Source organism: Aquila chrysaetos, chromosome 9, assembly GCF_900496995.4.
Source record: "Aquila chrysaetos chrysaetos chromosome 9, bAquChr1.4, whole genome shotgun sequence".
NCBI classification, from domain to species: domain Eukaryota; kingdom Metazoa; phylum Chordata; class Aves; order Accipitriformes; family Accipitridae; genus Aquila; species Aquila chrysaetos.
In genome coordinates this window covers 33,961,139-33,977,962 of record NC_044012.1, presented here as the reverse complement: position 1 = coordinate 33,977,962, position 16,824 = coordinate 33,961,139, and the positions used below count along the sequence as shown (strand labels likewise).

The 16,824-nt window shown below is 39.1% G+C and overlaps 1 protein-coding gene across 2 annotated transcripts in view; it reads right to left on the bottom strand.

The window, feature by feature from the left end:
- Positions 1 to 16,824, bottom strand: part of TMEM132C (transmembrane protein 132C) — a 224,616-nt gene that overhangs the window by 47,290 nt on the left and 160,502 nt on the right. For both annotated transcript variants that reach the window (XM_030026281.1, XM_030026282.1), the window contains one exon: positions 9,886 to 10,069. In XM_030026281.1, the coding sequence (XP_029882141.1) occupies positions 9,886 to 10,069 (184 nt within the window). The remainder of the gene's footprint in view (positions 1 to 9,885; positions 10,070 to 16,824) is intronic.

Below are 16,824 nucleotides of genomic sequence, written 5' to 3'. Positions count from 1 at the left end.
TTGTGCGCTGTTTCAGAACACAAAAGGAAGAGAATTCACCTTTCAATTGCACAAGGTGATTTTGTCCACATGCTCTTTCCCCAGCTACATCCTGGTAAAATCTGGTTTACGCAGATGAAAATAAAAGTGTTATGCCAAGGTAAAAAATTTCCGCATTAAAGAAAAAAAAGAAAAGAAGAGATAAAGTGGTTCTCCCTGGAATGGCATATTGAGAGTAAAATTCAATAATGAACCTGAAGGTTTGAACTGTCAGAAGTAGTTTGGGGGTAGAAGGTATAGATAAATGGGCTATGCTGCAGAACCATACTATACGTAAGCACATTATGTGGTGCAGTAACATACTGGTGTGTTTTTCAATACTGAATTTACAGGCTAACATTTCCCTCTATCATTTTCTCAAACTCCCCAGTGAACTTGAATTATTTTTTTTACACTTAGTTTAATCAAAATACTCATTTCACAACCTCCAAAACATGCACAGCTCTGGTCCTATAGGGCCTTGGAGAGCAGAGTACAACACAGTCACTAATCCTGATAGTGACAGTCAGCATTCAATATTCAACCACTGTAATTAATAAAAGTGTGCTGTTGCTATTTTTCACTAATAGAGGATTTCCAAAAGCAAATTGCAGCAATAAATTACATCATTACAGCCTATATTACTGTTCTGTGAGTTAACAAATGTTGCAGAAAGACAATCAGCTTTGCTAGAGAAAAAAATACAGAGGACAAATCAGATGACTAGGACCTGATTAAAATTAATGTCAGTGTTACTTTTGTTTCCATTTGCTTGCTGAATTTCCCTCTCTCACCCCAGCGTGCTGGTTTGTTGATGCTCATGCTATGGTGCTGGTGCTTTAAATATTAGGCATGATTTGTTTCTGAGGGGAAAAACAATCTTGATAGGTTCACTGTCTGTGCCGATTTACATTGCCAGGCCCTGCAGTTTAACTATGGTCTAAAGCACACACCACAGCAATGGGGCCACTGCCACAGTGTAGTTTTGGTCTGTTAATTCATTTAGCATATGTGCATCAATCTGGAGAGCTCGGGAGTTGCAGAAAGACCTTTGCATACAGCCCCTCTAGCTTGGCAAAGTAGGTTTTGTTAGTAGCACAAGCTTTGGTGTGGTCTTGGTACCCTTTTGATACCGGGATTATGAATAGATCAAATCCCATCCCCACCGCTGCTCCCCATGTCTTTACAGCAGCTGCTACGCAGGCAAAAAGAAAGAGCCAGAAGCACGGTGCTAGCTTTCTCCCCAGGACAGTACTGAACCCTGTTCTAGGTTTTAGTGTTTTATCTCCCTCAAGCAGAACTACTGAGTTTGAAGTACAGATTCCTAATGAATTCCATGACAAACACCCTCAGTGATGAGAGTCTGGCTGGATAATGAACTGTAAACTGAAAGCAGCGTAAGGCAAACATGCATCTAATAGCAAACTGAAGGTGAAAAGTTGCTGGGTTTTTTTAATGCTTGGGGTAGCTCATTATAACACTGAAGCTTATAAAAGTCCTGGTGATTTTTTTTCCCCATGCTCACTCATTATCTTACATTACAGTAAAGCACCTCCTTGTTGTCTAAATAGTTTCACTGTCCAAGCTGGACCACCACAGGACCTCATTAATTAGAGTCCAGCCTAAGCAATTCATAATTCTGCTAGATGAGTATTTCACCTGATTGTGAAGAATGAGGTATTCCCCAGAAATATTAAAACTCTCTTTACAGATCAAAATAATCATTAGAAGCTGCCAATTAAGAAATTGTTCTGTTTTTCAGTACGGGTCACAGCTAACCCACTTAATGCTCAAGCTGGCTGAGCAACTGCTGTGTTTGCAAACATACCTGGTCTGCTCTGGCAGACACTGTTCAGCCTGTCTCTCTTTTAAGTGACAGCATGAGAAGGTGGAGGCCATTTACTCTCTAGGGCAAACCACAAAGGTTTGTTTCTCTGGAATAAGTTTGGGCAGTGCCTGGACTTGTATTTATCAGTCAGGTGAAGACAACAGATTGTTAGCTAAAGCTAATGAGAGAGCACTAGTTTAGAGGAAAACTAGTATATTAACTTCCATAGAAGAGGGCATAATCTAGCAATCGAGTCTGCTGAGTTCAATTCCCCTTCCAGCTCTGCCAGTACCTCATGAACAAAGTTGTGCAATGTTTTTCCATCTCCCTTTACATTTCTTCCAAATCCTTCGCAGCAGAAGTGCAGTGCTGCAGGAGATTCAGAATCAGGCATAGCTTTTGCCTCCCATCATTGGCCATGGATGAACTCTGGTCAAAGTCTGAATTGCTTAACACAAGCTACAGTCTTACAAATCAGTAACTTCTCTGCCTTTAAATTCCACTTCTGTTTCAGCTGTAAACTTTGGCAGAGTATCAGCCTCTGAAATTGGTCTCCTGCTCCTGCTGCGAATCAGGGCTTCTCTGCCCTCCTCCATCTGATCTGGCAGTGAAGGCAGCAGGGGAGAGCACCCAGGGTAAATACAGTCCTTAGCAGCTACAGCATCAAAATACACAGCCCTGGGATGTCCTTCTCAAGCACAATCATCTGGGTCCAGAGCTCACTTTCTGCTGGTTCAATATTATGGCTCTGCATGGTCTCTGCTCACATGTGTGTGGCAGCTGTGAAATTGCCTTTGTGGTTATATTAAACATTCAGAATTTTAATCAGCTGTCACTTCAAATATAAACTGCTATTTAAGATGTCTTCTTTTGATGGAGCAGTATCACAAACCTGAAGCAATACTTAAAGCAGTCCCCAAATCCTGCCCAATAAATCACAAGAACAAAAGAATCTCCAGACTTCACACGTTACACAAGGCATTGCCATGAACCAATACCAAAATTATCTGCAGCAGAGTGTGGACTTGACTCAGGCTAACTTGCAATGGTGAGAATCAGCACAGGAGCACCTGGCTATCTCCGTGCAGCCCTGCACTGTGCCATGTTGTCAGCAGAAAGAGCCCACAACAGTACTCTTCTAACATGCACAAGTGATCAGCATCAAGCATGGACTGGCTGGGGGATCTCGAATCCCTATGCCTGCTACATTAGCACAAAAGTGTGATCCTACGTCCCAGCGTCAGCTGCGCTGTCCCTCCTTTCCCATTCAGGGAGCTCAGTTTCAACCAACCTTGAACAACACCTTTACTTTCATCAACTTGGCTTGCAGACTGAGAATTTTCTAGAGGTTTCGGACTTGTCTATCATTTGTCTCTGCAGCACTTAGAGCTGTGAGACTCCCTCTTCGAGGGGAGCATTTAGCATTACCACAACACCAAGCATCCAATAATTAAGTCGCTGGCTGTCTCACTGCACATTCTCATTGTTCTGCAATTTTTCATTTGGTTTGCAGGATTCCCCTCCGGTCAAGGCTGAGAAGCATATATATTAAGCCTCATACTAATATCTCTCTACTACAGGCAGGAAAATTAGCAAAGAAAACCAAATGTTCTCTGTATGACAGAGATCTTTAAAAATCTGGAAGCTAGCTGACCCCATCTCTCCTCAGCATTTTAAAAATCCCAAAGTAATCCATTCAATAGCATTGTCAGATATGAGGGATGCTGGAAGAGGAAATTATACATACTGTTGTGCTGCATAGAAAATGACATACAACTCGATCCAATGGCAAAATTAATTCCAGCCAGCTGAGATAGCCTTATTGATCCATTCTCATTTCCTGCAAAAGGTAGGACTGAATGTGACTGTAGTAAAGAAAAGGAAAACAGAAGCTAGAGGCAAAAGTGCAGGGGTTGTAGAAATGATGACTGCGACTTAAAAAGACTTAAATTGAGCCATTTTGAATTCTTTATGTTGACTGCATCTTCTGACCAATTTAAGATCAATGAACAACAGTTCATCCTTTTTTTGCTTTTGTTTCCTGATGGGCAGACAACAAAAAAGCCAATTCTTAACAGATAAGATTAATCGATATGCATTGCTAGTCACAGCTCAACGCACTATGTGACACAGCCAATTTATAAGCAGGTATGCAGGCTCCTGAGTTCATCTGGTACAAATATAGAGCAATGACACAATCTTTAGTAAAATTATATCCACCATAAATCTAAAGGAAGGAATGCTATACTTGTTTAAACAATTGTAACCTGCCATGATGGAAATTGTAGGCATATAAGTGATCGCAGTTACCGCTTCTCCTTTAACATCAGAAGATTGTAACTCTGGTCTTTCATGGAGAGCACTCAGTCTTGTAACTGTAAAAACTCTTGACTTCATAGTATTATTTAGGGCTTCACAGTTGATTTAAGTTGTCTCAGTTAGTATTACTAATAGTAATAGGATAGTTTTCTATCAAATAAATTTACTTCAACTCACAGTGTTTATTTGATATGATTCATAATTAAATTAATCTGAGACAACACCTGTCAGCTGAAAAGTTTGATATGTAGATTATCTGTTTGTTTGTGATAAGCAAATCAGGAAATGGATGCATTTATATAGCCTCAGATTTTATCTTCCGGAAAGCTCCTCAGTGCCTGTTGCCCCCTCTGCTTCATTCAAGACTGAAAGATTAACAGGAGTGAGAATTCTGCACTTCTGTGACCTTGAAACAGATAGAGCTTTACAGTGTGAAGTCACAGACTGTGCAGGGATGAAAACTCTGTTTATTTAGGTCCGTATTTTAAAATGGCATTACAGGGATTTCATTACAATGAAATACCTTAAAAAAATCTTTACCTTAGGGACTGGCATACATAAATGTGTGTATAAAACAAACATTGCTTTGGGAGCTAAATTTTTGATCATCTGTGTTTTAATGGAAAGCAAGTTAACAAGCACACATAAAAATGTCACAAAGTGGTTTTGGCTGAGTCACAGCTCTGCATCTTAGATGTCCATTCACTTCTGCAGCAGAACTGTCAATACATTGAGTTCTGAATGTAAAGAAAGTTACACGCAAACCAAGCACTTCCTAATTAAATAACTTGCCACTAAGCAAAAAGTATGTGTGGAATTGTGCCTAATAAGAAGCTGAGGAGAATCTCAGCTATACATTATTGATGGGTTTACCAGGGTACTCTACATAAAAACTCTGAACTTGGATTAACCAGCAGTTCACAGGATGCTATTACGCAAGGAAAAGATGCAGTTTACATCAGTAGAAAGGCAGAACATGTAGAGACAGATTATATCTTTTATTAGACCCATTGCTATAGCTGGGGAGAAGAGACGAGCTTCTGAGCACGAGGCGTGAAACAGCAGCAACAACCTTTAAGAAATGCCTGAGAGCCATTCCAACTTCGATTTGCTCGTAAGCAGTTATCAATGGATTATCGAGCCTGATGAATGAAGCCTGAAAGACCCACTGAAAATTAGTATTATCTTAAAGAGAAATATGCATGGATGAGCAAGTTGCATGGCTGCCCATGGTGACCAATGTCTTTTGGAGTAAATTCAGACTAGAACTCTCAGAACAGACTCCTGACATTGGATTTATGCTTCAGCACTTTAAATACCTGGATTTCATGCAAGTCACAGTAAGAGATAAACTAATTCAGAGGGAGTTTATCCTGCTGTTGAAGGACTACTACTTCAGTTCCATATACAGGAACCCAGATGGTCTAGCATAAATATTAAACCATTGATTCCCCATCTTCGTCCCACGAAGGAGTTCTTTAATATTAATGTGCCTTACCGGCATCAAACAATGAACTTCCACACAGGTCTTCTACCTTGTTCTATCCCAAAGCAAAATATAATAGTACTAAAATATGTATTATCCATTTAAAGCATGAAAACAAATCTCTTGATAAATTTCCTAAAACATGGTCTTGGGCTGAACACAAACATACAGACTTCTTCAGTGCAATTTGTCTGTGTGTGCATGCTCCAAATGTGAACAATTTGGGGTTTGTTTTTTAATCCAGTCAAGTGGCAAAATCAATATAGTTGGCTACATTTGCTCATGACAGGAGTTTGAGGAAAATGTGGAAAGTAAGTTAAGCAACCTTGTACACCTTAATTGGCAAGTTCTGAGGTTACTTGTGATTAATTGAGGAGGTTTCCAAAAGCAGCTTAGCAGATAATTAATTAAGCTCCTATGAAAGCACTTTCCTAATTGATCCTGCAACAAGTAACATGAGATAAAAAATGCCAGAACAGGGCACAACTCAGACAGTAGATTTTCTCTACTGGAAGATTAAATCTTTGGGGTAGATTTTTCCTGTCAACAGACAGTGGGATATATTTTCTGTTTTGCTTTAAGAAATCTTTTTATTTTCTTATTTAACGCTCCTACTTGATGAATTTTACAATCCCCAGTTTCTGTAGCTGTAGTATTTTGCAGCTGTTGTGATTTAAGTGAGTCAAGAGATCTTAAGGAGGGATTGTGTGCCTGAAAGAGCATCTATCTTTCTCCATCTCTATCAGATGGTCTCACAAATGACATTACCTCTTTACAAATCTTGCCTCAGTTAATTAATGCTATTCAATGATGGAAATATAACATATATATTTAATCTCATACTTTGAGTGAGACATATAGAATCTCATACAGCCTGCCTGAAAGATAACATTGAGTGGATGTTTGCACCAAGTGCCATACTTGGTAGTGAGAGTACTGCATATGTGTGACTAGGATCTATTTTTGATGCATCACTCCTCACAGTACTTACTTAACTAAAATTCTTGTATGTGAGAGTTAGAAAGCAACAGAACCAGTTATAACATACATTTTTCTCTCTAAATACCTTGAAGGGTATTTGGGAGGGAAATGTCCTCCAAAATTACTCAGATTGATTAACTTCTCAGGAAAATAATATGCTTACTTCAAATTTACATGCTATTTTTTCTGGGAAAAAGTTATTACACTTACTCTGAGCCCAGTACTTTTGATATCTCTTGCTCCTTTTATTTCACTGTAGCAGCATCAGTGTGTTGCTGCTTCTTACTTGTATACACTATTTAGCACAGTAGTTAGGCACACAGAGTATGGATTCTACTAAAAGCCTCTCTTTTGACCGTATGATGAATTTCTGTTGATTTTTCAGCAGCTGTATCCTACCACTTGCTCCACTGATCCAAGAGCCTAGGCTCTTCTAAAATTCCAGGTTCAGTTGTTACTGACAATGTCAATTCTGTAATCTCTTTCATTCCAAAATACTATAGCAACAATTGCACTAACCTTTTGAAGACCCACTTGTTTTTCATCTTACTACTTCTTTGTAATGCAATCGGGCATAGGGCAATAAAAGATATGAGATCTTTCTTCCTTTGTAAGTTTGGAATGGCTCACGACACATGCTTTACTCTGTGAGTCAGAGACAACCTTTATGTTATACTCAAACCAAGCAAAAGTTTGCTGGTTTCATTCTCAAAAGACTGATTAGGATGCCCATCAGACCAATAGCAGAGACTCAGTCAGATCCTACATCCTAATCCAGTACAGTATCTTTGGGAAGCTCCTTCTTTCCCTTTTTTTGGCCACTTGTAAGAATTCTGAATGACAGATTTTACTTTTGATGTTAGCAGTTTTGCTGTAAGAACACTCCATGTTTAAATTAACAAAATCTACTTTACCGTCTAGAGGGTTATGAAACACACTTGCTGATAAACATCGAGATCTAATTTCTGTGCACAATAATGTGCTGTTGCTTTACAGTGTGTAGTTGAGATAAAGAGCATGGTCCAACTTCTCAGCAGATACAGTATCACCCTCTCTCTTTTCAGTGTGACTCTTGTTTCTGAACAGGAGAACTGCCAGGTAATCAGCTCAACTAGAGATTAATGCCTAAATGAAGAAAGCACCCTGGCTTGATATGCAGTGTTAACTAACAGAAAACTCTGAAAATTCCCTTTATCTACTAACATCATGCTAGCAAAGCCAATTTTGCATTGGTATCCCATCCAACTGGATTCTGTTAACACAGTATATTTTGGCTCCAGCCAAGTGTTATCACAAGGTACAGAAATGAGATAAACAAACACAAGAAAGCTTTGCAAAGAGAAAGGTTTAATGATTTCATTGTTTGAACCATTTGCACAACCCAGAGTGCTAATGGTACATCTGTTGGGAATAAAGAATCTCACCTTATATGATTTATATATATTCATTCATTTAGACCTCCAGTTCTTAAAGGAACCCTTGTAGGTAGATGAATTTTAATCTACAATAGACACAAGTCTGCAAGTAAATCTTGAACCTTCTATGCAAGTGCAAAGCCATTAGACCCTGACATGAGAGATTAAAAAAAAATCTTGATTCCCTCAGATATGGAACACAGAGAAGCAACTGATTAATTCTTTCAAGAAATGAACAACAAGATGTTAAGTCTGCCAGTAGACAGATGTCTATCATCTACTGGATGGCTTCTATTTCAAAATAAAATCTAACCACAAAAGCCTTCCTTATGCACGTTCTTGAGTCTTTAGAGGACAGATGCTCAAATATGTATTCCCTGTTCAACTCCACAGGTAATGAGGACAATTATTTCCCTCTCAGATCTGGAATGTAGCACAGGCTTTCTGCTGACTTAACAGACTTCGGGAAAATTGGTGGGCATGACCTCATTTGATATGAGCAGCAGTTTTACTCTTCAAAGGGGAAGAATATATTGAAGACTAGGACTTCCAGGAAATAATACTCATCTAATTATCTGCTTCAAACCACTGAACACTGTTCAAAGAAAAGACTGCCAGAATTTCACCACCAAGATTATGCACAGGAGAGGCAAAATTCACAAATGGGATGGATATGTCTAACTCTTCTTCCAAATCCTGATCTCTAACACTGACTAATGGTAGCATGTGCAGTTCCTCTATTAATTGCCACTTGGTCCTGTTCTAGGTAGCTGGCATCTTTGCGCTTCTCCCTTTCCTGAGGATCAGCAGGACTTCCAAAATAAATGCTCAGTGCCTACTTCACCTGTGAGCATGGAAAAAAGTTCTCAGCACGTACCTAAATCCCACCGAAAATAAAATGCCTACCTAAAAACAGTGCACCTGAGATGCTGGAGACTCCAGTGAAACTTCTTGTTTGCTTGACTCAGAGCAGGAATTTAATCCTAGGTTGTTAAGGGGGGTGGGGGGAGGGGTGGGGGTGGGGAAGAGCAGGAGGCCCTAACTCACAGGAGGGGACCCTAACGGCTAAGTCTCAGTGCTCCCACTGTCTCAGCCTTGCTTTGCAGAAGTAATTGTATCTCCACTGGGCCAGAGGAAGAGGAGACACTGCTTCCACAAATCACATTTGTGAGCCTTGTAAAGACAGGCAACGGGTGTGATTTCATGGGGAGTTAGGTAGCCCACAACTGGTGCTACAATACTGAGCAGAGCAAGTAGATTTTAACCCAAGGCATTTTTCCACATGAAAGTCCATATTTCATTTTTCTTAAATATATTCTTGAGGCTATTATTTTTTTCTGTTTCTTCCTTGAAATGACAGGTTCTTATACTATTAGGGAAACAGCCAGCAAAATTAGTATCAGCCTCAGCCTACTAAGGACCAAGCAACTTAGGCTTTAGCAGAAGGTGCTTGAGGCCCTCTAAAGTTGCTCTACAGCTTGCAAGTTCAAGCCATGTAATGGCAATTAGAAATGGGAAGGTAAATCTACTTGGCTTTGTGTTACCAGCTGGTAGCCTGGAGGGAACCATGCATGACAGAAATTCAGGATTTAAAGTCTGAGAGAGATTTTTAAAGTGGCAGCATCCCTTTCCTCTGTGGTAAGTTTATAAGAACTGAAATCTTGTGATGTGTACAGACCATTAAATGAGGGCATGATTTTAGCAAGTAGTCCTATACAGCTATAAAATGGGGAGGCAGGGCAGAGAGCACTCCTTTGCAAGTCTGTCTGAGGCCTGGTATACGTTTTCTCAGACCACATACAGATCGGATGGAGCAACATGCTGAAACGGTTTCTTACCATCGCCAATGGAACTATTCCAACAAGATCCTTCTGGCAGATGAAGATTTCAGACAAGGTTATGTCTGTTGTCCCCTTCCGAGGATATTCCACCTGCCAGGTGATGGGCTGCGTTCCAGAAAGGCTGCTGAAACTGGCTATTTCAAAGTTCATCTGCACGACCTCATTGAATAAACTGTTACTTCTGAAAAAGGAAAACAGGGAAAGGGAAGAGCTATTACTTTCGCTGAAGAAGGCAAATGAAGTGAATCATATTAGCTACTGGAAAATGCAGCTATTTATATGCAGATATAACACAAGGCCTTTTCCAATCTACAACTTCTTCAGAGCATACAAACTGGAATTATTCAAAATGGGTCAGCTGCTTTTAGTATGAATACTATGTAGAGGGATAAAATTCAGGATATTGTATCTGATGAAAGCAAAATATACTTATTCCATTACATGTTTTTTATGATTTTGCAAGTATGATTCAACCCTACTGCAAGATGGATTTGACCCCCATCAACCAAAGTTAAGTCCAGTGCAGCTCATGAAGACTGAAGAGCCCAGAATTAGTGCAGCCAAAAAGAAGACCAAGATTCATTGTATATGTCCACCATCAAAATCACATAAATCCACAGCAATGAAACTCAGTGTAACTGATGTTCATATATGCTGCATGGAAGCCGTTAAAAAAATTAACATGATCAAATGGCAAAATGACAAGATTAGTCTAAACTTAGAGGTATGCTCTGGAAAATAAAAACCCATGTGGCTGAGACCGAATAGAAAGAACAAAGCTATGGCAGGCAAAATATACTATGAAGTCAGGAGGCATAAGATAATTTGAATAACAAATATGAAAAGACATGCTGAAATTCTTTCCCTGGCATTAAATTTCTTTAACTACCTCAGAAATAAAAAGAATATATGAAAGAAATCATCTGCTAGTTTAATTTTTTAAAAAAGTACAAATTATTTGCATCAGAAATCATACATTAACTTTTCTGGAACTTCCCAAATATCTTTCCACAGTGTAGAAAGTCTTACTATTTCACAGAATATTACTTCAACCTAACCCTACGCTGAATAATTTTAAAATGAAGAGAAAGACAGGCATCTTCCTAGCTTCAGTAACCCAATCCCAGCTCCATCACACCTTTAGATGCATTCATCACATAACAGCTTCAATTTTTCCTCTTTTTTAACATACAATACACGAAGGCCCATTTCTCAGAAAATCCATCAAGAACTGATCATGTACAAAGCACTTATATTCTCAAGTGCTAGACTTTCTTTTTAACTCTGAACAGAAATCACCATTTTTTATTACTTAAGGCATATTCTGTGCTTTACTCTCCATGATTACTTTGAAAGCAAATGCATTCCCCTGATAATTATTATTTTGATTATGGGTTTTCATTTGGTTGGCTTACTCTGAAAACTCTTAATACTGCCTAATGCTTTAAATTTATTTCCTTGCTGTTTTCTTGGTGTGTCAAAAGAGAGACATTGTAACACTTTTGCAATAGTGGTATACTTCCTCCATGCATTTAAAGAGTGATTTTGTGTAGTAATGCAATAGATGGATGGGTTTAGCAATTCATAACTCAAGACCAGCCTATTCCCATTTGAAGAGTTCCTACTAAATAAATCTTACAGCTTGTAAATACAAGGCAACTGCGATAACTGTAGTTTACACACTTCTGGGACATCTCAAAATGAATACATAGTAGATTGAACTTTGTAATTTATTTGAAAGCATGATTATATGCAAAGATACCTGAATCACCTGAGCTACAGTGTTCATTTAGCTGTTAAAGGCACCATTATGCCTTAGATTAATGATACCCGAAATACCATTATTTTCACCATTTCTAGATCTGATGCTTAGTAACTGACAGAGGAAAAGTTTTTACATGTGATTGACTATCTCAGTGCTTTCACTTACGCTAAATAGAGAATAAATTTTTGCACACATCAAAGCTGTTCTAAGAGATAATATATGTCAGGAAAGTTTTCCTGATAAGAAGTCTACACTTCTCTAAATAGCCTCTGAGCAGATGTGCAATGTGTAGCTTTACAACAAAAGCCCCACAACTCTACTGGTAGGATCAGAGAGCTCTAGGTGGGAAGCTGTAGGTGGGAAAGAGCTCATTTCCAGCCAGCCCACTGATTCCTGATGCATTGACTTAGGTGAAGGCTGATCACCTCCTTCTGGCTCCCAGCTCTCGATTCACAACACCTAATTTTCCCTGGTCCTTCAGACAATTTCTAAGAGTTGCCTAGTGTTCTGCTCATGAGCTGTCCGTACTGTTTACCTGCAGCACACACTTGAACCTGGGTTTGAGCTACACAGGGGAAATACCCTGAACAAAATCTTTGGGCATCCTGTTTCCATGTAGCATTTCACAGTACACTTAACTGCGGAGTGGACAGACCACAGCCTGCTGTAGCTGGCCATATCTAGGTATCCACACACCTTTATAATGATGTCCTATGATTGAAAATGGGAAGTGCAAGGTGACCACATCTTTTCTACATGAGTCCTGCGATTCCCTGCAGCATGAACCTTAGTTCAGACTGGCTACAGTTAGCATGCACACATGCATACACGTTTGGGAAATTCTCTGGGGATCATGTTGCAGGCAGGGACTAGTCAGCTCTCAGTGTAGACATAGTTTCTTTAAGTTACTGGCTCAGTATTCCTATTTTGTATTTCATACATGTATATATATCCTGTAGTTTACATGTGAAGGGATTCTTCTTTTATTCCAACCTAATAATACATAGAGGACTCTGGTACATCATTGGGATTTTATATTTTAAGTCCACGATGCTCAATGACTTTGATTATTGCAATCAAAGAAAATGTTAACATTTTTTTCATCTATTATGTACACACACACACACATTTGGAGAACTACATGGCAAACTGCACAATTATAATGCAAATTGCACTTGACTGCTATTGCCTCAGTTGCATTCTCAGCAATATTATCTTCACTGGAGCCACAAACAACAGCCTGTACCTCTAAGAAGCACTAAACTCCACCATAAACAAGTCTGAAATAAACTGACCCCCTTCCTCCCAAATGTAGAATTATCAGAATCACTCCTCCACCACCAACAGTTACATCTGCCACCGTCTGATCTAGGACTGAAATGAGGGACTTACTGTCCATGCTCTATTTATATACCATCTGTTGCAGTGGGGCTTGATGGTCATAACACTCCTAAGTTTCTTCTTCATTCCACAGTAGACATAGCTGTCTCAGTTTTGCACATGAGGACTGAAGGAGAGGCTATATGACACCCATAGGGTCTTATGGAAGACTGGGACAGGGTAAGGAACTGATCTCTGCTTTTCCAAATCTCTTGTTAACCACTGGACCACCATTTTGGTATCAATGGAAATGGGAACCATAGCACTTGATTCTATAGTCTTAAATGGTCTTCAGTGTATGCATCTTAAATTTCAACATCATTCTGTACGAGGCATATTTTTGATAATGGATGAGCTATTCTGTTAAAGAAGTCACTGCAATCACCATTTACAACACTGCCTCAAAAACACCTGCTTTATTTGGATTTCCAGTTCTTACCGAGCACTTAGTACCACTCATTGAGCTATTTCAGCCAAGTATCTTCAGCCATGACAAAGATAGGCTGCTTCTTCCCAAGATATCAAGCTCTAGTGGTGGAGAGATACAAAAACGGTACCAAAATTCTTCTACAGAATTCTGTAAAACATAGCTAAAATGTTTCTTCTGTAAAATACGTGATGCAAAAATGTCCAAAAATATGCATGGTATAAGATAAAGGTTTTATTGGTACTTTCTCAGGATGACCTGCATAATTATTTCAACGTCTGCATTTGTGAGTAATGCACCCATCTCCCTCCATAGCGATAAAGCCTTTATACAATGTCACACTATCATCAGTTTCCTCCTTCTCTCTTCACACAGAAGAAACAGAGAGATGATCAACAGCTGGGAAAGCATCCACTTGAAAAAAAATATGCCTTCAGAGATGTGTAATGGCTGAGAAAAAAACTCCTCATGAAGCACATTTAATGTTCAGAGCTTGTTCACTGACTGAAACAGCAATTCCTTAATATCTAACATTTAGAACTGCTCAGCAGCCGGAACAGCAAGTAATTATAAAACTTTTCTAAAGTACACAGTATGTAGTGATTACAAATGAAGCTTCATGAAGGCAGGGCTTCTAAGGAATTGCTCTGGGGTGGATATATGAGCTTAATTTCATTGGATTGAGAGTTCTCCTGGGCCAGTTCACTCCTTAGATTTATTTTAATTTATAAATATGCTAATCATTCAGGGCTAGACTGGACCATGCGCTTGCACAAGGGAGCAAGGACTCCCTTTGATCTGCTAAACAGCCACTCCGGCTCTGGGTCTGAGCACACAGGCATAAGTGAGGAGCACTGAGCCCATAGATACTCCTTTGCTGGAGCAGATGGGCAATGATTAGGTGCTACTTATTGGTTACAGCAGCTGAGCCAGCAAGTTAGTGATGGGGTTAGTAATTTACTACTGGCATAGGCTAGCAGTAAATTATTACCCCAGGAGAATGAGGAGGAACTGTGCTGCAGAGCTGTGTGAATGCTTCCGAGGAGCACAGTTTTAGAAAAAGAAGGTGGAACAGAAATACTCTGTTAATGGAAAGGTAATAAAAAATGCATAAAAGACAAAACAGAAGTAACATAGGGAGAAACTGCCATGGAATTCACCAGCTCTTGCCAACTATATGGACAGAACACACTTTTTGATATCAGCTAGCGTTAATTTAACCAGGATTCTTGATTTTAGAATATTTTTGAGTATGATATTAAGCATTCCTTTGCAACTATTTATTGATTATTCAAACCTTGGGTGCCCTGAGAAATACCTACCCTTGGAAGGAGATTTTTCTTACATGGATACCCAGGACAGGCTGTATCAAAAGCTGTACTTAACCCTCTCTTCAACATAGGGGATTTAAAACATGGTATCATGTATACGCAACCCACATGTAAGCCCACGGATAGACTTACAATGTGGGTAATACCACAGATGCTAGAATGCAAAACAGATTCTGTTTCTCTGCAGAGGTCTAGTAAGAGGTGGAATGATGTTAAACTTGTCAACGCTGAAACAGCTTGTACTGGCCACGCATGGTGAGGGCTCAGCGGAGCCCGGAAACAGTGAACCACAGGCCCAGTGCTGCAAAGGCTTTCACAGGGTGCAGTGGGAGAAGGCAGGCAGATAATTACTAAGAAAAGCAGTGCAGGGATCTCAGCTGATGTAAGATCCATAAACAGAAATCTTTGTTGAATGCCTGTGTACATGTGTAGACCAGGAGTCTCTGATGAGAGATTTCAAAGTGTTGGGTTATTGCTCTGAGTAATAGAGCAGTTTCGACTCTTAAATGAGTGAATCTTAGGACTGCTATGGGCTAAATCAATAATTTCGATTTAGTACAGTGGCTCTCAAAAGAGAAATTTTAAAAAGCCTAGATTAAAAACATTTTTTAGCCATCCTTTATTCCAACAGATTTTTATTGAAAGTGCCTAGGGATCCGAGAATACTTTGACCTGCTGAAAATTTAGCAACTCTTTTCCTCTTTAATACTATCCAGTTTGACAGTGACATCTTAATGCAAGATCAGCACTTACTAAATGACATAAAAAATTGAAAAGAGTGCAAACCCCATTATTCCTCAGTTACACTGCACAACTTACTCTTCACTAAAATTAATGTATTGAAGCATGTTACTACCATGTACAAACTCTCATCAAAAGTCAACGGTCAAACCGGACCCCAGAGCAATCTGTAGTTCAGCCCACTTAGATGTATACACCAATGCCTCTTCCCATCTTGGAAAAGACTATAGTGGGGTATAGGACATATGTTCCTCTATTCCGGCTATTTTCAATTTCTTGCTTCTCCTGCACCTTTTCCTAACCACATTTGATAACTGGGCCATCTTCAATGGACACACTCTAGGATCAGGATGAATCACAGCAATTTAAGAAAAATTAACAAACACAGAGATTAGAACCTCATCTAAAAAGTGTGACTGATGATGACTTTAAAGATGATGAAATTATGTGGGCAGCTCTTTACACATCAATTCACTTACATATTCAATACTCAATGCTAACAAAAGGTGGGTCATTAGCAACCCAGGTTGCTTTGAATCAGTCACTTATGAGCTAAATGCTATAATATCCACCACTGGGACCTTAAGCCACCCTTTTCCCTTCTGAAACACTTGATCAAGTGGAGTAAAAATGCTTAATATAAGTTTCTTTCAGCAGGTCCTTAATAAGAGCTGTTACAAAGCTAATCCCTTTGAAAAACTGTGGAAAGGAGGTAGTAGTTAAAGAAGAATGCCAACTACTGGAGACAAAATACAGTTTAAATTTCTTATTTTGCAATATTAGCCTAGCTTTCATCTTTAAACCATAAAAACCAGCAGAGGATAAAGAAAAGGATGATCTATTCTGGCAATTAACAGATACGGAGGACATAATTTCATGGAAAACTACCACATTAAAAGTATTATGAAGGTCTTCAAAGGAAAATATCCGAGGTATAACTTAGCAAACTCTTGAGCAACATAACATAATATACATGTATATCTTCAAAAGGATGATATAATGCTGTACTTGATTTCTTCATACAGTCCAGATGAGAGTTAGATTAGTTAATAAGGTTTCTTAGCTTTCTTGTCATAAACTGTGATATAAAACACAGCTTTTTGATTAAGGTATTGGACTGAGACAGGAAATCTCATTTCACTTCCCAGCTCTTCCACAGCATCCTTTAATGACCTCAGGCAAGACATGAAGATACAGATCCTTACCGCTAAAATAAAATCAATAGGAATTAGGCATCATGGGGCTTTAAAAAACCGCTGGTGTCTGCTACTTTAGGCACCTGAGTATGGTAC